The 23,437-nt window shown below is 37.2% G+C and overlaps 1 protein-coding gene across 2 annotated transcripts in view; it reads right to left on the bottom strand.

Annotated features, from left to right (window-relative positions):
* Positions 1-8,678, bottom strand: part of LOC150109062 (CCR4-NOT transcription complex subunit 3-like) — a 436,445-nt gene extending 427,767 nt beyond the window's left edge. Inside the window, exon 1 of one of the 2 annotated variants that reach the window (XM_090405199.1) lies at positions 8,505-8,678. In XM_090405199.1, coding sequence (XP_090261325.1) covers positions 8,505-8,529 — 25 coding nt within the window. In that variant the 5' untranslated portion in view covers positions 8,530-8,678. Of the gene's footprint in view, positions 1-8,308; positions 8,368-8,504 lie in introns of those variants that run through there. The other variant, XM_090405207.1, reaches the window with a different exon arrangement.
* Positions 8,679-23,437: the final 14,759 nt, after the last annotated feature.

The raw sequence follows: 23,437 nt of genomic DNA, 5'->3' as shown, positions 1-23,437 counted from the left end.
TAACTGACAAGTTTTCTCTCAGACTATTTCACTGTTTATGACAATGGTTGGCACATGAACACATAAATTCAAATAAGATTGGCGAAATAATATACAAATTACTTTATATTGTTGTATAGGCTTCTGCAGAGCGAGGCCATATTAGAAATGTTTTCACGGTATTCTTGATTTCCGTTTCTTTCATGTGGAAGAGTACTGGAAAAACATTCTAACATATGTATATTACTGCCATAAGATTTGTACCAAGAAGGGACTACTTTTCAGTGCACCTGTTTCTAATTTAAGAATATAGCAATCATTATTTCAACATATATATATATATATTACAGAAATTTTGTTTTTATTATTTTACTACTGTCACATATAATAATTTACTGTTGTTAAACATTTAAAACTTTAAAATAAAATTAATGCCTTATACAAAATTTTAATTATACAATATTTCAAAAAAATACTTGGCACTTTTCATAATTTGACATCATATACAGTTACACATGTGAAATTACACATAGCAGGCTAGAAATAAAGAGTTCATTTAGAACTCAAAGAAACTGGCAGCCTAATCAGCAAGAGACAGTGGTAAATCATTTGAAGAGGCACAGTTGTTGCACATGTTGCAAAACACATCTGCTAAGCTCACATTTGTTTGACCAGTCTGGCTGGCTGAGTGGTTAGGTATACATGCTATCCAAACAACAGGATGCAAGTTCAAATCTCACCACAGTCATTGACATTTGCAAATGTCCTGGTTTTCATCACCCAGTGCGAGTGGATATAATAAATTTAGTTTAATCCTTTATCCAAGTGTGTGCAAACAAAGTTTGCATCTGAAAGTATCTTCAGGACTGGGGTAAAGTGGTAAATAGGAGGAGATGACCTTGCTAATGCTTCTGCCTGGTATTTCCACTTGGGCCTGGCTCCCACTGAAAAGACCTCAATAAAGGTCGAAACTAGTCTGGGTAGTGGCCCTTCCCTTAATGCATAACATTATACATATCCGCAAGGAGATGTGTTTTGCATTATGGGAGATACTGAGATAGGAGTGTTGGTAGCTTGTTCCACCTTTGCAAGGAGTTGCCCGGTGTTGTACCACTTTACCCCAGTCCTGAAGATACTTTCAGGCACAAACTATGTTTACACACACTTGGATAAAGGATTAAACTAAATTTATTATAGTCTGACCAAGTGAAAAATAAACTTTCAAGTACGAGTGGAGGTCTGAAGTAGCTTGAAAAAGTTCCCTGTTTGGTCTCTCTAGAGACAAAAAAAGGGTAACCCTAAAACCATGATCTAGAAGGGTTTTCAATATATAAGAATAATTAAATAGATTAATAAAATATAAAAATTAAAACAGGGGAAAAATCTTAAACCCGTCCACAGCTAACATAATACAGGTTTGCAACCTTTTATGGGGAAGTTACATAAAAAAAAATAATAAATAAATAAAACCTAAGCTTGCAAGTTATACACCATGTTAATATCCAAACCATTAATGCAACCACAAACTAAAATGGATTCAAAAATTGGAATCAATAATTGAAACTATTTTACTTATAGACCAATTCTTTTATAATAATTCATAATAGTGCTTCAGAATGCAAACACCAGCAAGAGTGAAAAAAATAAATTTCCTGAACTTACTAATATTTCACCAGTTTTCTACCCATCATCTTCACATACACAAATTTCAGCATCCTAAACTTTTATAGAAAATCCACACATAAAGGAAGTTATTTACATAAGTAATCATGCCACTATGTGGTGCAATTACTATGTATTGTGGATGTTGATTGTCCTTCACCCGCAATGGCAAGTTATTTAAATCACCAGCAGGACATCTACATCAACTTTATCAACTATTGCCTCCACAAGGAGAGGTATGATGAGTATTGTGCATATAAAGGTTAGTGTGAATCTCCCATGATGAGTATTCTGATCAGCACATAACTGAATATCCCTCCATAAATCTTTCTCTATATCATTAATACAGAAATTTAAGAGTAGTGCCCCTAGTACAGAACCCTGTAGCACTTACTCCGCTATTCACCCACATTCTGCTAGATTCCACTCCACCATTTACTACAATCTCTGGTCTCTGTTGGCTGTCCCTATCCATGCCACCAGCTCCATATCCATTCCCATCTGCTCTGACTTTTACAAGAAATTGATTAGACTATAAACTTGAGGGGATAGTGGAAAAGAGGGGACATGACAGAAACTTATAAGTTATTAAAGGGGTTCTATAAGATTCACACAAAATTTTTCAATACATAACAAACACACAGAGAGAGAGAGAGACAACTAGATGCACCCCTGGAAGTTGTGTAAGAGTGTGGATAGTAAGGGTGTGCAGACCTATATTTTTGGCTTGGAGAGTGATGAGTGAGTAGAATGGATTGGCAGAAATGATTGTGGGTGCCCTGACAGTGAATGAGTTTAAGGAGAGGTATGATGGGTATTGTGTGTATAAAGGTTAGTGTGAATCTCCCATGATGAGTATTCTGACTCATGGAGATAACCATATAATATACGAATCCTTTTTTCTTGTTTATATTTTCAATAGATATTTCGATATCATTATTCGTTGAATTAGTATCAACAATTTTTTCTTCAAATCCTACTCTTGCAACACCAAATTCAGAGCAATTTCCTTCTTTAATCATGTCTTTTGTACTTTATAAATTACAAAACAATAACTTGAATGCAAATGCCTTCATCTCAGTCATGGTGATAGCTATTTTGAGTGCAGATCTCATTCATTTGATGTCTGGAATCATTTAGTGGGAGGGGAAAAAAAAAAGTGCAGAGTGAATTTTGTATTTGTAAACATAAGCAAACCTACAACTCTGTAATACAGTTTTGTTTAAATGTTTCCATGGGAAACTAGAGTTTCTGCTTATATAACAAAACACATCATCAGTATGCATGTAAGTCAAGCAGTAAGATGCATACTTACAACAGGTTCTGCATCTGAGTCCAAAGTCCAACTTACTCTGTATTACTTATAATTATATTAAAAAAAAAAAATTATGCAATATCTCAATGTGTGGCCAAAAGGCTAGCTATATCATAAAAAATTCACAAATCGGATTCTAATTTTATAACAGTTGAGTCAGCAACTCTTGCTATAGACGGTAGCCATGATGCTACTCAATATAAGGAGTAAATACTGGACATTGTTAAGTCAAGAATGATACAAAATAAATACAGGTGATCACAATACTAAAGTTATTTTGAAACTCATCAAGAAGGGGAAATTTATGTAGACACTGCAATGCAACTTCTGGAATAATCTGGCAATGAAAAGTCATTACCATGTGACAAGAACAATTTACTGAAATACCACTCTGCTGGAAGCCTTTGTGTGCTGAACTGATCTAGATGATTTCTTTGGCTGGCAAAACTTGGGTATGAATCCCACATAGAATACAAAGAACCATTTATCAGTGCTTTTCAAATGACAGTGTTGGTCTCATAAGGGGAAGAGCAGGATTATGCCTCCTGCTAACGCTGGTTTTTCATCCTGAAAAACAAGCAAACCTGTCAAACGTAAGCATGTTAACTGACAGCCATAATACACTATGTTGATAGTGTTAACTACCTTATCAAAGCATTAATTAGGTTTCAAAGGAGGTCAAGTAACTTGGCTAGAGAGGCCATTGAGCCTAACATGCAATGGGAAAATGGGACACCTGCTCATAATCTCAGATAGTTTGACATAATCTAAATGATCAATGAACATGTTAAATAAAAGATCTGGAAAAAAACTAACAAATTTAAACTGTACAGTTTAAATTCAGAAAAGTCAAATTCAAATTCCATCTTGAAAATAAAGAATCTTTATACAAAGTTTCCAAATGAATTTGTACTACCCACTCATACAAAAGATGACAGGATTTTTTCCTTCTAAAAACTTAGGTTTTTCATTCTACGGGACCAGAAAATAGATATATCTCCTTATCATAGCATTAATTCAGTTTTTATGAAGATACTTGACTGTGACAGATCATCGAGCCTCACAGGCTACGATAAGTCATGTTTATTATTATGGGCAAGTCCAAGCAGTCCTTAGACTCATTGAGGGAATTACTAAATGAACAACTGAACTATCCAGCAGAAAAGCTAAAATTTCCATCCGCTTCTCATAAGAAAAGGAAGCTGACACTATGCACAGAGGTAGCTTTCGGTATGTGATCAACATGAACAATCCAAAAATTAAGTTGAAATAGTTCCCCCGAAAAAATACACTTTAACCTCTAACTCAAAAGTGTCATCCTGATCTAACAAATCAGGATGACACTTTTCTCCATTACCAAAATGAATAAGCACTGCCCTTTGTCAGTCCAGTTGAATGAGTGAAAAGAGTATCTGCCCGTTAGTCTGTACGGCAAGGTTTCAGGTTATCTAATCATAAATTAAAGGTGCCAAGAAATTATATTCTTGGTTTAATCCTTTATCAAGTGTAAGCAAACAAAGTTTGTGCCTGAAGTAATTTCAGGACTGCGCAACTCGTATGCAGAGGCTGACTTCACATCACTTGCCTTAGTATCCCATAATGTCCTACTGATGAGACCTCAATAAAGGTCGAAACCGGTCTGGGTAGTGACCCTTCCCATAATGCATAGCATTATACATATATCCATAAGTATATGTACTTTGCATTATGGGATACTAAAGCAAGTGATGTGCGAGTTGTCCAGTCTTGAAACTACTTCAAGCACAAACTTTGTTTGTTTAAACTTGATAAAGGATTAAACCAAGAATTTCTTGGCATCTTTAATTTATAGTATAACTTCTAACATTATCTAATCCTTTTATGCATCTACAGCATTTAATGTAGTAGAACCTTTCATGGGTGGGACTGAAAAAAAAAATAATAATAGAAAAGACCCTGACACCATTAAAACACCTCTGGAATATTTCACTTTTCAAACCATGAGAGAGTTCATTTTTTGATGACCAGAATTCTACAGCGAAGTTTTGAATCAGTGATGACTGTTTCAAGAAAAAGTCATAATTCTTTCTTTTAGTTTAATAAACTTGGATTTTTTTTTTAAAATGCAATTACTCAAAAAAAAATTGCACAATAGTTCATCCCACTTTTTTCTATATTCCAAAAACAGTTCTAAGGCATAATATTTTATAGCTCCAAATGACAGGAATCAACAAGCAAGCCAAAAGATGTGACAGAGGAGGGGACATTGATTGTCCTAAGCTAAATACTGAAAGGCAAAAAGGTAGCTCTTTAGTTCTTGTATAGCTAATTCAAACTATACTACTAGTATGGTATCATAAAGAATAACACACTGTTGATCATAAGTCAGTGAAAGATGTAGCATATACCATCTTACCGTCTCATTTATGCCGTCTGCTGTTGAATCTCCAGTTTTATTTCTAATATTTTGCTTTCATAAATAAATGAATCTTTTCTTTTACTTGTGAAAGCAAAGATTCTTTTGCTTTCACAAGTAAAAGAATTCTTGACTTCAAATCCTATCTATGCTTTGCTAATGATCTACTCTCCATTCCTCTTCTTCATTTGACAGTCCTTGTATTCAAGCATTACAAGCTTTAAGATCTTCTATAACTAATATAAGTGCTAACCTTCATACCATTCTCCAGTAGGATCATTGGTTATACAGGATTGGTAAGAATCATGACTAAAACAACTGAAGTCAATATGTTAACTATGTTCTGTCAGGCTGGTTAGTCTATTTTGCAACATGAAATACTGTGTCATCTTCACACAAGATCAGTTAACTCATGTGCAAGTGAAAAGCTGATCCAAGTTCCCTGAATCCTAGCTGGGACTTGAACCCCCCCCCCCAAAAAAAAAAAAAAACATATATAGCGAACTGAACAGAACCCTATTAGTTTCAATGCTATCAAATACACAACCTTGTCTTTTTCTCATAAGAAAGATGTCACTTCGCCTTCTCATCTCTAGACATATCTTTCATCATGACGACAAATGTCTAGCCATCCCTCAATCTCCAAAATAACATATGTGTCCCTTTCTACACATACTTGCACAGCATGAAATTGTATATCATTATCATCATCATTAGTGTTCTGTCTCTTGACAGGTCCAATGGTATAACTCAGCAGATTCTCTTCTCCCAATTTCCTCTGTCTCTTGCTTCCTCCTTCATTTCCATTATCATTATACAAATCTGATATCATTATACAAATCCCAAATCTGCCTACCTTTAAAGAGATCACTATTTTCACATTTGTAGTTTGGGCATCGAGAACTTTTGTAAAAATGCATTTATCCAGAAAAAAGAAATATCCAGTTAATAGGTGTTTCACCCCCCCCCATAGATTTACTTCTTCAATTGCTCACAGATGCTCTGCTTCTGCCTTTTATTTTCATGACTAGCTTCCATCATTACTTCACTTTTCTCTAAACCTGTAAAAACTCAAACTACTGCTAGTCAACATTCATCCACAAAACCTTCAAACCCCACAACCAACTTATCTTACTATTTTATTTACCTTTGTCCTCTGGAAGAGTACTCCTCATATTGTGCTCCTTTCATAACCACTTGTCACAACTATCATGTTCAAGTTTTTGTGTGTGTACACATGCACACTAACTGTTTCATATATGTTTTCATTAGCTCAAAGATGAACATACTGCAATCTAGTGCAAGAAAAACAGAAGGATATAACACCAACCATTATATGTTGATTGGGAATACAGGAAGTGGGGAGGTAGAATGTAGAAGTTTTTATTAATCTCATTAATCCATTAATGTAAACAAGATTTTTAATGTTATTAAATGTTGACCATGTAAAAGCAATCTAAAATGAACAGAAAATCAAGCACTGCAGTTTTAATAACAATTTAATGTGGAATTGGAAAAACAAAGTTCAAGTGCACTTAAGATTAATCATCTTAACCAATTGTGCATGGATTATCATAACATCTTTACATTTTCTAATCAAAAATTTTATTCTCCCTCTTTAACATTACTATGATCTGACTGCTGTATGCATTATTACAATGGCAAGAATCATTTTATTATTTTAGTTCTTATTGGAAAAATCAATTCTCAGCAAATCTTGGATGTGGTCACCAAACTGTAGTAATAGGTATCTAAATGACAGTTTCCACGAAACTTAAAAATCACCCCAAATATAAAGAAGGCTAACATATTGAGTCTTCAAAAGCAAAGACAATATTTACTCTGGAAAAAATGTAGAAACTAAGGATAGCACTAAATTATTTTATCAGGACACATACAGCTGAGAGTAATTCTATGAAATCTTGAGGATTATTAGCTATATGACAACACAAAGTACATAATGACGAGTTAGGTGATAGAGTAAATATATATATGTGTGTGTGTGTGTGTGTGTGTGTATCACGAATATATATCATGAAAAATGTTTTATTTATTATTATTTTTAGTGAATATGTTGGCATTTGACTACACAGACATACTGGAAATGTTTTCACTTTACGTTTCATTTCTGTACATAGCTACATTTTCTTTCTATTAATTACTCAGAGACAAATACTTGCAATATCATATAAAATTGGAAAATAATCAAATGCATTCTTTTATCAAAACAAGCGGTATTTTCATAAAAGAATGCAATTGATTCAGATTCCGCATGTACATTGATGAAGCCAAGTTTCACTATTTTGTTTGAATCACTGAAATCGACCACAAACTATCTGTACATCAGTTAACAAACATAAGGATATTTGTGAAATCTATAATGTGCAATGTGTGACATCTGTTCACATTTGAATCTCACAAACGATATATGTTGCATCATTACTTCATTATTTAATTACCGATAACAACTAATAACACTCAAATCACAGGTTTAGTTAATCTGTATGTACAAATCAAATTTCCCAAAGCTTATTTGAGAAGGGCAAGAAACACTGAAAATTCTGACTATAACAAAGCTTTAACAGCGGACAACAGGTGTTTATTTTGATATTTATAATGTATCACAAAACGTTGAACGTCAAGGATTTTATACCTAACAACTGTTTTCAATCGAAAATTATGACACAGATAACTATACAAGATCTCAACACAATTGTACCCGAGAAATGCACATGAATATCAACAAAAATGTATACAGTATTTTTGTATATTAATGCTGCTCTTGTACATTCTTAAAAATATTTATACCCAGATGAAAATAAAAAATATTTAATGGTTAATTCAAGTGTTACAGTTGTTCCAGAAATAATGCTAATGATTTCAACAGTTATATATGTCAAAACATACTGTGAACGAAGACTTTCCCAAATGAAATTAATTCAGAAGTTCAATCGTACCTCTGTATTGTTTGGTTTTTAATCTATTTGAGTGAAAATTTGGAAACATGTTTTAGCAGCCCTCAGATAACATACATCCATACATATTAAAGCTTCGAATAAAACCCGCTGACAGGAGCACTGTGAGATCTACTTGTGTCTTAATCGAAGAACTAGCGCCATCAAATCAAAATGCAAGGCAGGAAACAGAACATACCTTGCAGTTTCCTCCTATCTGCCATGGCTACGAAAATGTATATGCCAGTGTCAGGAACATAGTAAATCCGCAAATAAATGCACTTCAGAGTGACGAAAGAAGATTACATATAACGATAAACATACAGAACAACTTTGTTCATAACCAATATGGCTACACTCTGGATATTAATACAAGCCATATGTAATATGTATTATTACGCCACGTAAACATCGAGTAACTTCTGAAAAACACTCTGTCATAATTTCAAATAAGAAAACTTAATATTTGTGCATAAAGTAATTTCTATAACTTCATATTTTAATAAAATACTATTCGATTTTATTAACAGACTTATTTTATATAATTATGCAGTGCGGAAGTATATGGATGTTCGGTAGCCTACGGAATTCTGGGAATATATATCACATCAATTGTAGCACCGCAAAACGATCTTAGGCTAACGAAGTGAAAATGTATGTGAATTCTGTGCTTTTTTTGAAATATAGGAATATTTACTTCCTTTAAAAGAAATAAGTAGCCTTATTTGTTCACTATGATTCAGATTCTAATATGTACTTTGACTTCACATACTAATATATTTAGCCATCAACCAAATACAGATTTCGGCGCGCTACAGAATTTCGTAAGTGGTCTAAAACCGAAACAACTCGCGAAACTACAATGATCCATGTAGATAAGTGTTATTATCTTGTAAAATCGCCAAATGTTGTAGATATGGAAATATCAGAAATAAATATGATAAATATAAATCAAAGGACATGCATTAGAAATACTTTGAAATTGTACTGATTTAATTTAATGTTAATTTTTCAAAAATGTTTTCTTAATTCAACACACCAAAATACAGGAGCGTTCTATTTTCTCTCTCTCTCTCTCTCTCTCTCTATATATATATATATATATATATAATGGGTAATCCTCAACTTTTTTTTTTATCATAATCCACCTTTCACTTCCGGATATATATATGAAAGAATGATCATGAAAATTTTTATAATTTTTATATTTTTATAAACTGAATGACTAGAACCGAGATTTAAGTAAAAAGGTTTTAATATAAAAACACGACTAGTTTCGGCTTGTTACAGCCTTCATCAGGTGACATTATAAAAGAAAGAAAAAAAGAAAAAACACTAAAACACTGAAACTTAAATAAACTATGAACATCATAGAGAGTCTCTATACATAATTGACACTAAATCGTTGTGGTTGTATTTAAAGCTGTTCTTTCGTTAGTTGTATTGTTGGGAAAGTGCGTGTTTGTAGCATCTCGTGAACGACAGTATATGATGACAGCTGAATGACAATCTGGGAGGTTGTAGCTCAAGTTATTATTTAGATGAACAGGATTGAAGATGATTTCTCTAGATTCCACGATTTTTCTCTCTAGTTCATCATTGCAACGGAAGATGTTAGTAGATTTTCCCAGCAGACTTTGTGACTTTGGTTTTCAGCATTAGGATTAGTCGAGTAAAGGATATGAAGGCCCACACTATTTTCAGACATTAAATATATTGTGTTAGGGTTAAGGACCACCAGATGGCGGCACTTAGTAGCCGCCATCTTCACTGCGTGCCGATTAATTAGTGATAGCCTTGGGCAAGCTATCTCTAATTGGCTACCAGTGGAGACTGAAATGCCCACTCAGGCTCCAAAAGTTAGATAGGGCTTAAAAAACGGCCTCGCCTACTCCCTAGTAGCGGGAACACAAAGGTGTTTGCTGATTTTTCTTTTTTTTATGTTTTCATCCATAAATAATTATTATTATTATTATTATTATTATTATTCCTGATACCTCCAAGGAGTCCGAAGACTCATCGCGGGAGGACATCTTCAACTATCTCTACACCTTACCTCTACTACGAATCAACGCCATCTACCGCCCACCTCCAACACCACCACAACTAGTAATTTTTGTCTGTAAATTGCGTGTGTTCTGAAGGGCCGATTTGTATGTATGTCATCATAAGGTGTAAATCTTTCAAAAACTTCACTCTCTTATATTGAAATTTTGCACAATATGATAATCATATCTGTCAAAAAATTCTACCATAATTTATTTGCATTGTCATTTAAAAATATATAATACCAATATTTCAAATTAACAATCTGATAATTTATTGAAATTTATTATTCGTCCCAAAATAAAAGAAAACGATATTTTCAACTAGGGGTCTTCAACGCATGGCCCACGGGCCACCTGTGCCCCGCGTAGCTCTTTGCCGTGACCCGTCGGCCATTTTGAAAAAATAACTACTTAACAATAAAACGCAATTAAATAAAAAATAATTTCAATGAAAACCGCAGGCCACTAAGCTATACTACGGTATGTATAATTGCAAGATGCTTTCCAGATACGCAAGGACGTTGCGCATTTTATACTTTACATAAAATCCTATAAAAATAAATATTAAATAGACATGCTTCTGCAGCCCATCTACCAGCGCCAAGAGGTACTTAAGTACTAGTAATAACGGCGCAAGTAGATGGCTAAAGCAGTAGTTCGTTCGAGTGCGCTGTCCAGTGCCATCCAGATGCATCTCGAAGGTTCTTGATACTTCGTTATTTTCATATAAATACAAGAGGATCTCATCCACAGTCAGTCGTGAACAGTGTGATATTCGTGTATAAGCGCACGCAGTCCGTCGTGTCAGCCGTAGCCTATTGTGGTTTTTTATTGCCAGGCTTTTTTCATTAGTGTGAGACATATTCAGTGGATAATTACCGTTACACGGCCATTTTCGATCATTTTTCGGGTTCACCGTCCATCGCTATGGGTCTACGAGTAAAAAGCGTAAAACAAGTGATTCTTGTCAGGTTTTTAATGAAAAGTGGAGCAATTTGTACTTTGTTGTGCCGATCGACGATAAGTCAGTGTGTTTTATTTGTCGTGAGTCAGTGTCAGTATCAAAAGAATACAATATAAAACGACACTATGAGACAAAGCATGCGTTCAATTTCGATCACCTTCAAGGGAAGCTTTCTTGTAGACAAAGTGAACCGTCTCCAAAGTGATTTAAAATACCAGCATGGTACGTTTAAAAGGCAGAGGGAAGACAGCGAAGCGTGCATCAAAGTAAGTTATGTAATAACTGAAAAAAATGTTAAAAAATCAAAAGCCTTCTAGGAGGGCGAGTCATTGTGTGAAAGAGAGTCTCATTGCTGTTGGGGATATTCTGTGCCCAAATAATAAAGAAGTGTTTAAAAATCCGAGTTTGTCTGGGATAACTGTAGCATGACGTGTCGAAGAACTTGCCGATGACACTGAAAGATGTTTAAAAAAACGTTCGTCCGAATTTATGTCATATTCACTTGCTTTAGATAAGAGCACAGATGTGAAGGATACGACACAACTGGTTGTCTTTGTCTGTGGCATTGATCAACAATTCAATGTGACAGAAGAACTGCCAGCGCTCATACCTATGAAGGGAACGACGAAAGGCACTGATATTCTTGAAGCCACCAAGAAAATGCTCCAGTGTTTTGACCTCAGCTTAACCAACCTTAAGGGTGTGGTAAATGAAGGAAGCCGGAACTAGAAGGAAACGATTTCATCCACTTAACTGTTTAATCCCCCAGGAGAATATGTGGGCGAAAACTATTGGATCTGAGGATGTAATGAAAGTTAGTGTGACTATCGTTAACATTATTAGGGCAAGGGTATTGAATCATCTTCAATTCCAAGAGTTTTTGACCCAAGAGAGCGAATCGGAGCACGGCGATGTGGTTTATTATAGTGATGTGCGTTGGTTGAGCAGAGGGAAGGTTCTTAAAAGAGTCTTTGACTTAAGGAGCGAAATATAGTAGTTCATGCAAACCAAGGGAAATCCGATTGCGGAATTTAACGATCCGAAGTGGATGACAGGCTTTGCCTTTGTGACCGACATCTCGTTGCATATGAATGACCTAAACACGCGGCTACAATCCAAAGATCAACTGGTGTACACTTTGTTTGATCACATCAAAGCTTTTGTGGCGAAGCTCAAACTTTGGGAGGCATAACTCGCAAAAAAAGACTTAACTCGTTTTCAGCTTCTCGCTAAATCCAACTGTTTGTCTCTTGATGAATACGCTACAAAATTAGCCGTGTTGGGAAGTGAGTTCAAAGAGAGATTTAGTGATTTTCGTAACCAGCAGTCTTCTTTAGATTTATTTTCAATGCCATTCAGTGTCAATGCTGCCGAAATGCCAGGCTCAGTATAAATGGAGCTGCTTGAACTCCAAAACAACTCTTCTTTGAGAGAAAAATTATTCAATGTACCCTTGCTTACATTTTACAAAGATTATATTTCTGAGGACGCATTCCCTAATCTTCGCCGGCATACTTTGAACATGTGCGCTTTGTTAGGAAGCACATACTTATGTGAGCAGTTCTTCTCCAGAATGAAGCATCTGAAGTCCAAGCCAAGAACTCAGATTAGGACCAACATCTCGAGAATACTCTGCGCAAAGCGACTTCCAACATCAACAAGCTGGTCAAGGAAAAACTTTGCAAGATGCCCATTGACATTATTAAAAATGAATATTTTCTTCATTAAATTATAATTTTCAAGTATTGATTGTATTTACTTATCATGAAACTGTCTCCTACCTACCTTCTTAACGCTGAGTTTGTTTATTTTTATAGGATTTTATGTAAAGTAAAGTATTAAATGCACAGCGTTCCTTGTGAATCTGGAAAGCACCTTACAATTCTAAATACCGGCCCGCAGGCTTTATTGAAATTTTTAATGCGGCTCGCACTGTCTGAAAGGTTGAAGACCCCTGTTTTAAGCTATCCGCATGTGAGTTTTTAATTTATGAACTAGACAGCATTAAATTCCTAAATGCAGCGAAAAATAAGCTAAATTGGCAATTCCACAGCCTTACAAAACTATTTAATTAGTGATGCATTGCAATTTGCTCCCATTCTTACATATACGAAAATCAATATTAATTTATGTTGTAAACATGTATGTTAGCCAGTCTCATACGGTGGTAGTGGTTTTTCCACCCAGAAACTCGTGTTTTTCGTTTCCCAGAATAGGCAAACCGACCCCGTGAGCACACATGGATTACAGTCATGAATACGTCCCAACCATGTGCAGGTCTCGAGCCCAGATATAATGGGAGAGGGGGATGAAAGCAATAGTGAACTACCCTATAAAAATCTCTCCAGGAATACTTTCTGGCCAATTTTGAGAATTATACTAGAATCTATCAATTAATAATTATATGAAGAGCCAAAGGCTTCAATTCGGCGACATCAAATTATTAAGTTAAGGGTGGGGCAAGCTCCATCCTTAACTCATAGTAAGGATGGCGCAAGCTCCGATCACTATTCTTGGTATTTACCCATAATGTGAAGTGCAGCTCCTAGGAGCTGTATTACTGTTCTACATTATGAGAGAAGTTCACTACCCAAACCGGTTTCAACCTTTATTGAGGTCTTATCAGTGAGTAGGTAGACCTAGATAATACCAAGTTGTAGCGAACAGAACTTACATACCCTACTATAAGAATTGCCAAGAAGGTGTCCTAATAAATTACTAATTATATGAAGAGCCAAAGGTTTCAATTCGGCTTTCAACCTCAATAAAGGTTGAAACCGGTCTGGGTAGTGACCGGCTCTCATAATGTAGAACAGTAATACAGCTCTTAGGAGCTGGGTTTCGCATTATGGGTAAATACCAAGAATAGTGATTGGAGGTTGCTCCACCCTTACTATGAGTTGCCTCAGTGTTGCACTACCAAATGGGTTATGTTTTGCACTATCCAGGTATTTGCTTACGCTTGGACTCGCCGAACTTTATATATAGTCTCTATATTCGGCATGAAACTCTTTGAGTTTCTTATTCGGCTATGAAACAATATGGGATGTAATATCCCTTAACTTAAATAAAAGAATATGAAACAATATGGGATGTAATGTAATATCCCTTAACTTAAATAAAAGAATATATCAAGTTTCATTCGTATACGGTTGGAAGCATCCGATAGACAGCATATAATAATTTCCTATAGTCTTAACACTGTACGTGGAGTATTCGATACAGAGGAATGGATTTTGATTGAGATTCGTTCAGCGAAAGGTTTCGCTATTAATTTTCAGTCTTAGTAATTGACCCCCCCCCCATCAAAACCTACTAGACGTAATTATGACCGAAACAGACACCGACGCCCAGATAGAAACACTAAACAAAGGACTGGCGCTAAGCCTACTCAAAAAATTACTAAAAAAATTTGAAGTGGAATGGCCAGGCTACTTGAACCTGTACTCCACAACAAGGTACGATGAGGAAAGCGAAGATACTGCTAATACAGAGGAAAAACTGGATTTGGTGGTCTCCAATTCCCTCCTCCCCGCCAGGAACAAGGAGAGACCCACACGCGGAAAAAACCCAAAACACAGACGACAGAACCACCCACGGATGAAGGTATGGAGGACACATCTCTGACCCCCCCTGCTTCCACTAAAGAGAAACTGCCCACACAGATGGATGGAACTAAGGGCCACTATGACAAGTCTACAGATAGCATACACAACAGCAAAGAATTTAGACGATGGCATCAAAATTCAACCTGCCACTATAATGGACTACCGCAGACTCACAAAGGAGCTAGACAATAAAGGTGTACAATACTACACCTTCACCGTCAACTCCGAGAGGAGGCTGAAGGTGATTCTCCATGGAGTATCGAGCACATACATACATACAGAAGACATAGCCGCCAATCTCTGCTACCAAGACCTACCACCCATCAAGGTCAGCAGAAGAACCACAACTGACAAAAGTCCGATGCCACTCGTCTTATTAGAGATCCACCAGGCATAAAATAACATATATGACCTAATATCAATTTGCGGACTAAAAATCAGCCCAGAACCACTAAAAAAAAGTCTTCATCACAACAGTGCCAAAAGTATGGTCATGCCCAGAGATTATGTAAACTGAATACAAGTGCTTAAAATTCGATGAGAGCCACCCCAATAATACCTGAACTAAGCCAAAATCCACCCCAGCTAAATGTGCAAACTGCAGGGCCCGCATCCAGCAAACTACAAAGGATGTATACAACACCCAAAAAACAGAAGATCTGCCCCTCTACTAATCTACAAAAACCAGTAGCAGTAGTTCCAGCTCCTCAACCCACGAGAGGTCGACAAAACACGATACAGAAGCAACTTCCGCAACCAGAAGCCCTGATCGAAGCAAACCACAAAACGGCAGACGAAGACCTACGCAGATGTAGTCCACTCAACAAAGGCCACTCAGGAACAAGACCACCCAAATTTAGCAGCCGTCATTACAAACTCCCTCGCAAATATGCTTCAAGACTCGAACAAATCTAACCGCATGTCGGACTCCAGAAAAAGATTTCTACAAGAAACCTAATCCATCCTAGCAGCTCTCACAAATGCATAACAACAAAAGCACCCCAGTTTCCCTACAGATCATCGCGTGGAATGCGAACGGACTTAGAAACAAGATTCTGGAACTCCAAGAATTCGAAGTGAGATACAACCCAGACATCATCCTAATAAATGAATCTCACTTAAGACCAGCAGACAACGCCAAAGTTAGAGGATACCTCCTCCACAGAAACGACAGAATAAACTACAGAGGAGGTGGCACAGCAATTTTCATAAAAAGCCACATCGATCACCACTCTGTAACCAGCCCCTCAATCAGAAATCTAGAGCTCACAGGAATAGTAGTACCCACAAACTCAGCTGGAAAACTAACACTTTATGCAGCTTACAACACTCCATCAAAAATCTACTACATTCAGATCTGGATGCCGTCCTGGGCAATAAAGAGTAAATCATCATTGACGGTGACCTAAATGCGAAACACCCTGCATGGAACAGAAAAACCACCAACAGAAACGGCTACACCCTCTTCAGCTACTCCAGTTCAAACTATGCAGTGGTGGCAGGCTCCGCAGAACCAACACATCATAGTATATATGGCACAGCCGACATACTTGACATTGCTATCCTACAAAATATTAAGCTACGGTATAGCCTAAACGAAATGACATCCGATTACAATCCAATTCTGCTCCAGCTGGGAAAGCAAGAACAACTGCTGCCTCCCCCCACACTCCATCTCATGGAAGAAACTACCAGAAGTACTATCGGAAGACATTGGACCTGTCCCTCACATCAGATCCATAAAAGAAAATGAAAATGCTGTCAAAAGCCTGATCCAGCAAATCAACACAGGCATAAAGGTTGTCACTTCTACCAAAACTACTCTAAAGCCTAATCGACTACCCGAAGACATCATGGATTTAATTAGGGACAAAAACAAAGCAAGGAAAAGGTACCATAACATCCGTGCACCCCAAGACAAAAAGATCCTCAACAAACTGAACAATGAAGTTAGAGAAGTACTTAAAGCTCACAGGAACAAAACATGGGAAGCCAAAGTAGCCTCTATATCACCCGACGATCACTCCATCTGGAACACATTAAGAAACCTCAGAAACAAAAACAAATCTCTTCCCCCACTCAAGTCAGACAGGGGCCTAGTACGTACGGACACAGAAAAAGCTGAAGAGATAGCAAAGAACCTAGAAAAACAGTGTAGCCCTACATACGACAACTTGGACATCAAGCATGTCTATAAAATCCCCCTCCATGTCAGACATGCACTAAAACTCACCGACACCTGAAACAACAAACCTGCAAACACCTAACCAGCGGAAATCTATGAAGTTCTAAAGAAGCTAAAGAATAAAAATGCCCCTGGCCCAGATGGCATAACAAATTGAATAATTAAACTGCTGCCCCGAAGAGCTGTCGTACATCTCACCACCATAATCAACCATGTTCGGATTCAACTATTTCCCCACCTATTGGAAAGTCGCAGATGTGGTCCCAGTGCATAAACCAGGTAAAGATCCACACCTGCCTGAAAGCTATCGACCCATCAGCTTAATCTCAAACTTAGGCAAAATTGCCAAAAAAATCATCTTCTCCAAACTCCAAGCCTCAGTAAACGAGTTAAATATCCTTCCAGTGGAATAATTTGGCTTTCAACAACATCAAAGTACTACTCAACAAATTCATAGAATAATTGAGTACATCACCACGGCTACAATTGGCACCAGCACACTGGAGCAGTTTTCCTCGACATAACAAAAGCTTTTGATAAGATATGGCACTTCGGATTACTACACAAACGCATCTCAGCAGGCATACCATCAAGAATCGTCCACCTTATTAAATCTTACCTCCAGGACAGACACATACATGTCAAAATAAACGGAACAGTTTCAAGTCAGCGACGGATCTCTGCGGGATTTCCCCAAGGTTCCCTACTGGCACCGCTCTTATTCTCGATATATATGGCAGACATCCCACACAACCTAATGTCATCCATCTTAGCACTCTATGCAGATGACACAGCAGTACTTGCCAGTTCTCTACAACCACATTTCGTCATTAAAAAACTGCAAGAAAAACCTACTAAAACTAGAACAATGGTTCTCCAAATGGAGATTACAAGTGAATCCCCAAAAGAGTATAGTGATACTTTTCACCAGAAGAATGGCAACTCCCAAGGGGGACCTTTATCTATTCAACACCAAAATATCTTGGGGTAATTCTAGACAAAAGATTAACGTTCAACCCACACATCAAAGCCTTATGCGCAAAAGCATCTAAAACCATCGCACAACTTTACCCTCTCTTAAATAGAAAAGGCAAGCTAAATACCAGAATCAAAGTACTCCTCTACCTGCTGAAGATCCGCCCCATAGTGACATATGCATCTCCAGCCTGGAGCCACGCATGCAACACCAACATCTTCAGGCTACAGAGAGTGCAAATAAGTGTTTGCGCATCATCCTGGATGCACTGTGGTTTGTAAGAAACGTCCAACTACATAGAGATACAAACATCCTTTACATCTACTCCTTCCTACAAACTACAGCAGAAAAATTCTTCTCAAAGATCTCTACACACCCGAATGATCTAGTTAAACAGGCAGCAAACTATGACGAAACTGACTTCTTCAAATACAAGAGGCCAAAAGCCATCCTAAATACTAGCAACAACGTTTAATCCCCCCCCCCCAGGGCGAGCTCACAGCTCATAAATCTTTCCTCTTCAATTCGTCCCTATAAGACAACGGGGAATAAAAAAGTATCTTGCTTCACCCTTCTGGCCAGTGATGTTATGGTTATGGTTACACTGTACGTAAACTAAGGTTTTCGGTGAAAGGAGTCTTGAGATATGGCGGCTTCCTCTCCTCCACTATCTGAAATAGGCTTCTTCTATACCTATATATGTAATCGTTTTTGCTGCCATTCAAAGCTCTTTGAAATGCAGTTTTTCTTATATTTCTATTTACTTATGTAGCATCATAGTATCTTTCCTGATGCTAGATTGCAGCAGAAGGATCTGATAAAAGTTTTCTTTGAAAAGTCTGTTATTACTTTGTTATGTAATAAGCACTCCCCAGTGATGCAATTGTTTAGTTCATAAAACTGTATTTGTGAGAGATGTCGGGATTGCGATTTCGAGCCTCACCTGGGGAAGTTCGAATGATGAAGTAATAGGTCGCTGTTTGATAGAAAGAAGGATTCGTACAGTGCTGATGGACTGCATCTAAATGGTGTTGATGTTGGTATCTGGAGAGAGCTTTGTTCACCAATCATGCTCAAGTGCAAAGTCAGGGAAACTTAAGTAAGTGAGTTTGTGTGAAGACTCCCATGAAGTGAGTGACTGTGAGAATGGCCAAGTAAGAAATCTAGTCTCTCAAACAAAAAGTTTGAATAGGGTAATTAATTCAAAAATTAAAGATTAGTGGGAGACTAAAGGGATGTCGCAGTTTCTATATACTAATGCCAGAAATATGAAGAACAAGAAGGAGGAGTTTGGGGCATTGGTTAGTGCAACCTCACCAAACGTTATAGGCATTAGTGAGACTTGGCTAACAACCGACGATGTAGTTACAGCGATAGAATGTGAAGAGCTTAGTATTTTCAGAGAAGAAAGAGAAGATATGAATAGGGAAGAAGAGCTGCTGATGATAGCAGATGAATTGCATCTAAAAAGAACAGAAGATAGGCGAGAGGGTGTGTGTTCATTTGAAGCAGTCTGATGTGAGATTAAGACCAGTAAGACAAAATACACTGTTGGTGTTGCTATAGGCCAGGGTGATTACCAGATAATCTGGAAGACATGCATCGCCAAATTAGTACAATGAGTACAGATCGAGTGATTATTATAGGGAACTTCAGCTATGGAGATATATGTGATATTTCTTCTTGGAAGGAAGACAGATCACATAGCAGGAAGGAAATAGAATTTATACACCTACTTAGAGATAATTACTTAAGGCAGCATGTGATGGAGGGGACCAGGGGGGGATGAGAGAGTATTATACCTGGTCACAGGATCAGAAGAGCTATCCATAACCAAGGTGACAACATAGCCTCCAATTGGTGAAAGTGATCATGCAGCCTTGACTTGGGAGATTGTAAAACATGGGAAAAAATGTTATCAGGAAGGGGTATATATGAAACTACAAGGCAGGTGATTATGACAAGCTTAGGAAGAATCTTAAATCTGTACTATGGCATAAAACACTGCAGGATAAGGGTGTTAGTAGTGCATGGGAGATATTTAAGGGTCATCTAGAGGAAGCAATATTAAATTGTATACCTAAAGTAAGGTGGGTTAATCAGGTAGGAGTTAGATGGATGAGTAATATCATTAAGCAGAAGCTGCAGGTGAAGAAAATGCTGTGGAGGATATATAAAGAGAAAGGTGACCAGCAAACTGATGAACAGTACAAGGCTCAAGCAAGAAAGGTGATCAGCCTGGCAAGGAAAGCAAAATCAGATCATGAAAAGAATATAGCCGGTTACGCCAACGGAAATCCCAAAGAGTTCTTTCATTATGTGGCAGGTAAGAGAAAGAATGACTATGGAATATTAACCTTAATGAGTGATGATGGTCACAAGGAGACAGAAGCGGATAAAATAATTCAGTTACTGAGTGAACACTTTGCAGGGTATATTATCCTAGTGAGATTAGTGCTCTAACCTATGTGACAGACACTAATGTGGAAACAGAGATGGATGAATTGGAAATTCTATGGATATTGCTGAATCTCAACGTAGATACAGCTGTGGAATTAGATGGGGTATCAGCTAGGGTTTTGCGAGAATGTCCAAGGGAACTGGCAATGCCTTTGACTAGGCTCTTTAAGTCTCAGCTCTGGTAGAGTTCCAAGAGAGTGGAAAGAGTGCAAAATAATTCCCTTGCATAAGGGAGGTTCGAAAACTGGAGTAGCAAATTATAGACCAATCAGTATCTTACGGGTGGTGGTAAAAGTACTAGAAAAATTGACAAAAAAGAGAATTCAAGAATGTGTAGTTAAAATATGATACTGTATGACGGTCAAGATGGCTTTGTTAAGGGTTGGTCATGCCTTAATAATTAACTTTTTATAATAGATTGCCAGCTGATTTTGATGAAGGAAATGGCTACACGATGATTTTGCAAAGGCATCTGACTGAATACCACATGGAACTCTGTTATGCAAATTAGAACAAATGGGAATGGATATAACGCTGACCCTGGCTAAGTGGATAAGAAAGTGGCTGCTGGACAAATATCAAAAAGTAGTATATGGAGAGACAGAATCGAGGCAAACACAAGTGACTAGTGGCCACAAGGTTCATTGCTGGGACCATTGCTGTTTAATTTTAAATAAATGATATAGGAAATAACCTAAAAAAAAAAAATCAGCTAACGCCTTTTTATTCCCGTATATACGGGAGTAGGCGAGGCCATTTAGCCCTATCTAACTTTTAGAGACTGAGTGGGCAGTTCAATCTCCACTGGTACCCAATCAGAGACAGATGGCCCAAGGCTATCACTAATTAAGCGGTACGCAGTGAAGAGAGACGGCTCAAATGTGCCACCATCTCGTGGTCCCTAACCCTAACACAATATATTTAATGTCTGAAATAATGTGGGTTCTACGGTCGATTTTCTTGAGTTTACAGGACGAAAAACCGGAGTTTCCGGGAGGAAAAACCTGCTTGCCCGTGCCAGAGATCGACTAACTCGGGAACCGGTCGAAAAAAGGCTTAGAAAAATTTCCTCTAGTCGCCGACTAGACTCGAAACCAAGACTTCCTTCGTGCGGCCAAGTGCGGTGGTGTGCAAACGCCACATCCACTGAGCTAAGAAAATATTCAGTTGTTTGATGGTGATGCGAAATTAGATAGAGTAATAGTTAATGAAAGCAATGTGTTCAGCTTTCAGGATAATTTAAATAGGCTGGTAGCATGGTCAGTTTAATTTCGGGAAATGTAAAGTTATGCGTTTTGGGATAAAATAGATTACAAGCTGTGTATCATACTGATGGCACTGTACTCTAGGAAATAGATGAAGGAATTTTAGCACAGATATGAAATAGAAGCTAGTGATTTAGGGTTGGTGGTAGATAGAGAATTAAAGTTTAGAGGACATATTGCTAAGGTAGTCCATAATATTACTTGGCTATTGAAGAATACATTAACAACTAGAGATAAAGAATTTGCTAATCCTCTTTAAAAGGCCTTGATATGTCCATATCTGGATTATTGTGCCGAAGTCTGGTCCCCTAGGTTTTTTGGGGATAAGCAAACGGTGGAGAGGATTCAGAGGTGAGTGATATGGTAGAAACATTTAAGTTGCTTGAAGGGTTTTATAGGATAGATTCAGGGGAAATTTTTCAGCACTTGGCTAGAGGGACCAGAACGAGGGAACATCCATGGTAAAGGTGTGATTATTAGGGTGTGTGTGAGCACTAGATTTTTTGCTTTGAGAGTTGTGAATGAGTGAAATGGGTTGCTAAACTCAGTTGTAAGTGCTTTGTCTGCTCATGGGTTTAAGGAGAGGTGTGATAGATTGTGTGGATAGATTGGATCTCTCCGGATGAGTCTTTGGACTCCATGGAGGTGCCGGTATAATAATAATATTAATGTATATTGACTATTAATTATACCAGACGATAACGAGCATTTCGAAAAATGTAAAGTTATGCACTTGGGGATAAATAGATCCCAAATATTGATTTAGGGACTATACAGGTAGCTTTTTTTAATCTCGTGTTACTAATTTTGCGCCAGCTTAATGAAAATAAGTAATCAAGGAATGATGTAATCTTATTTCTTTAAATAAACAGACCAATGGGTTCTGTATTTCGTCTCTGTCATAGTAACATCATCCTCACTATGACATTACCTTCGACAAAATCAAATAGGGCAAAACGACAACAAAATAATAATAATAAAATAAAATAAAAAACTACCATGCTTTATCGCAATAAATACAAGCTTACAAACATGAAAGCCTTTATTTATTTTAGTAGCAGATATGATAAATCAGCAGAAGATATGAATAAATAAAAATGAATATGATTGTGTGAAATTTCTCAAGATTTAGGAAACTCATTGTTAGACCTCCCACCCAACAGTAAAGCTGCTCACTAGTGCCCATAGAAGGGCCTTTCCCATGATTAATTTCATGTGTTGTTACAATTTTTATATTATATTTCCGATGATGGTTTCGATATTTTCAAGCCGCCGAGTAAGCACAGTAGAGTGGTAGTTTTACACCATAGGACAAAATTCATCTGCTCACCTTACGATGTTCATATATATAAAGTGTGCCCATATTAGGATCCATCCCTCTCCAACCTGCTGGTTGGAGAGCAGATACACTAACCCAACATTCCACCATGCTAGCAGGAGGGTCCAATTCATTATTAATTCTAAGGTCTTATTAAAATAAATAAATCTAACGCTCTTCATTGCTACGCTAACTAACCTGTTTGAATACAGGTAGGTAGTCGACTCCGATGCTTCAAGACGTGACAGAAAGTGAGCTCACACTATCAATGAACCAAGGGTTTTCAAGAGAGAAAGAGAGAGAGAGAG

This window comes from Typopeltis vanoorti, chromosome 2 (assembly GCF_054136105.1).
Source record: "Typopeltis vanoorti isolate ZY-2024b chromosome 2, IOZ_Tvanoo_1.0, whole genome shotgun sequence".
NCBI classification, from domain to species: Eukaryota; Metazoa; Arthropoda; class Arachnida; order Uropygi; family Thelyphonidae; genus Typopeltis; species Typopeltis vanoorti.
This window is presented reverse-complemented; position numbering and strand designations above follow the sequence as displayed.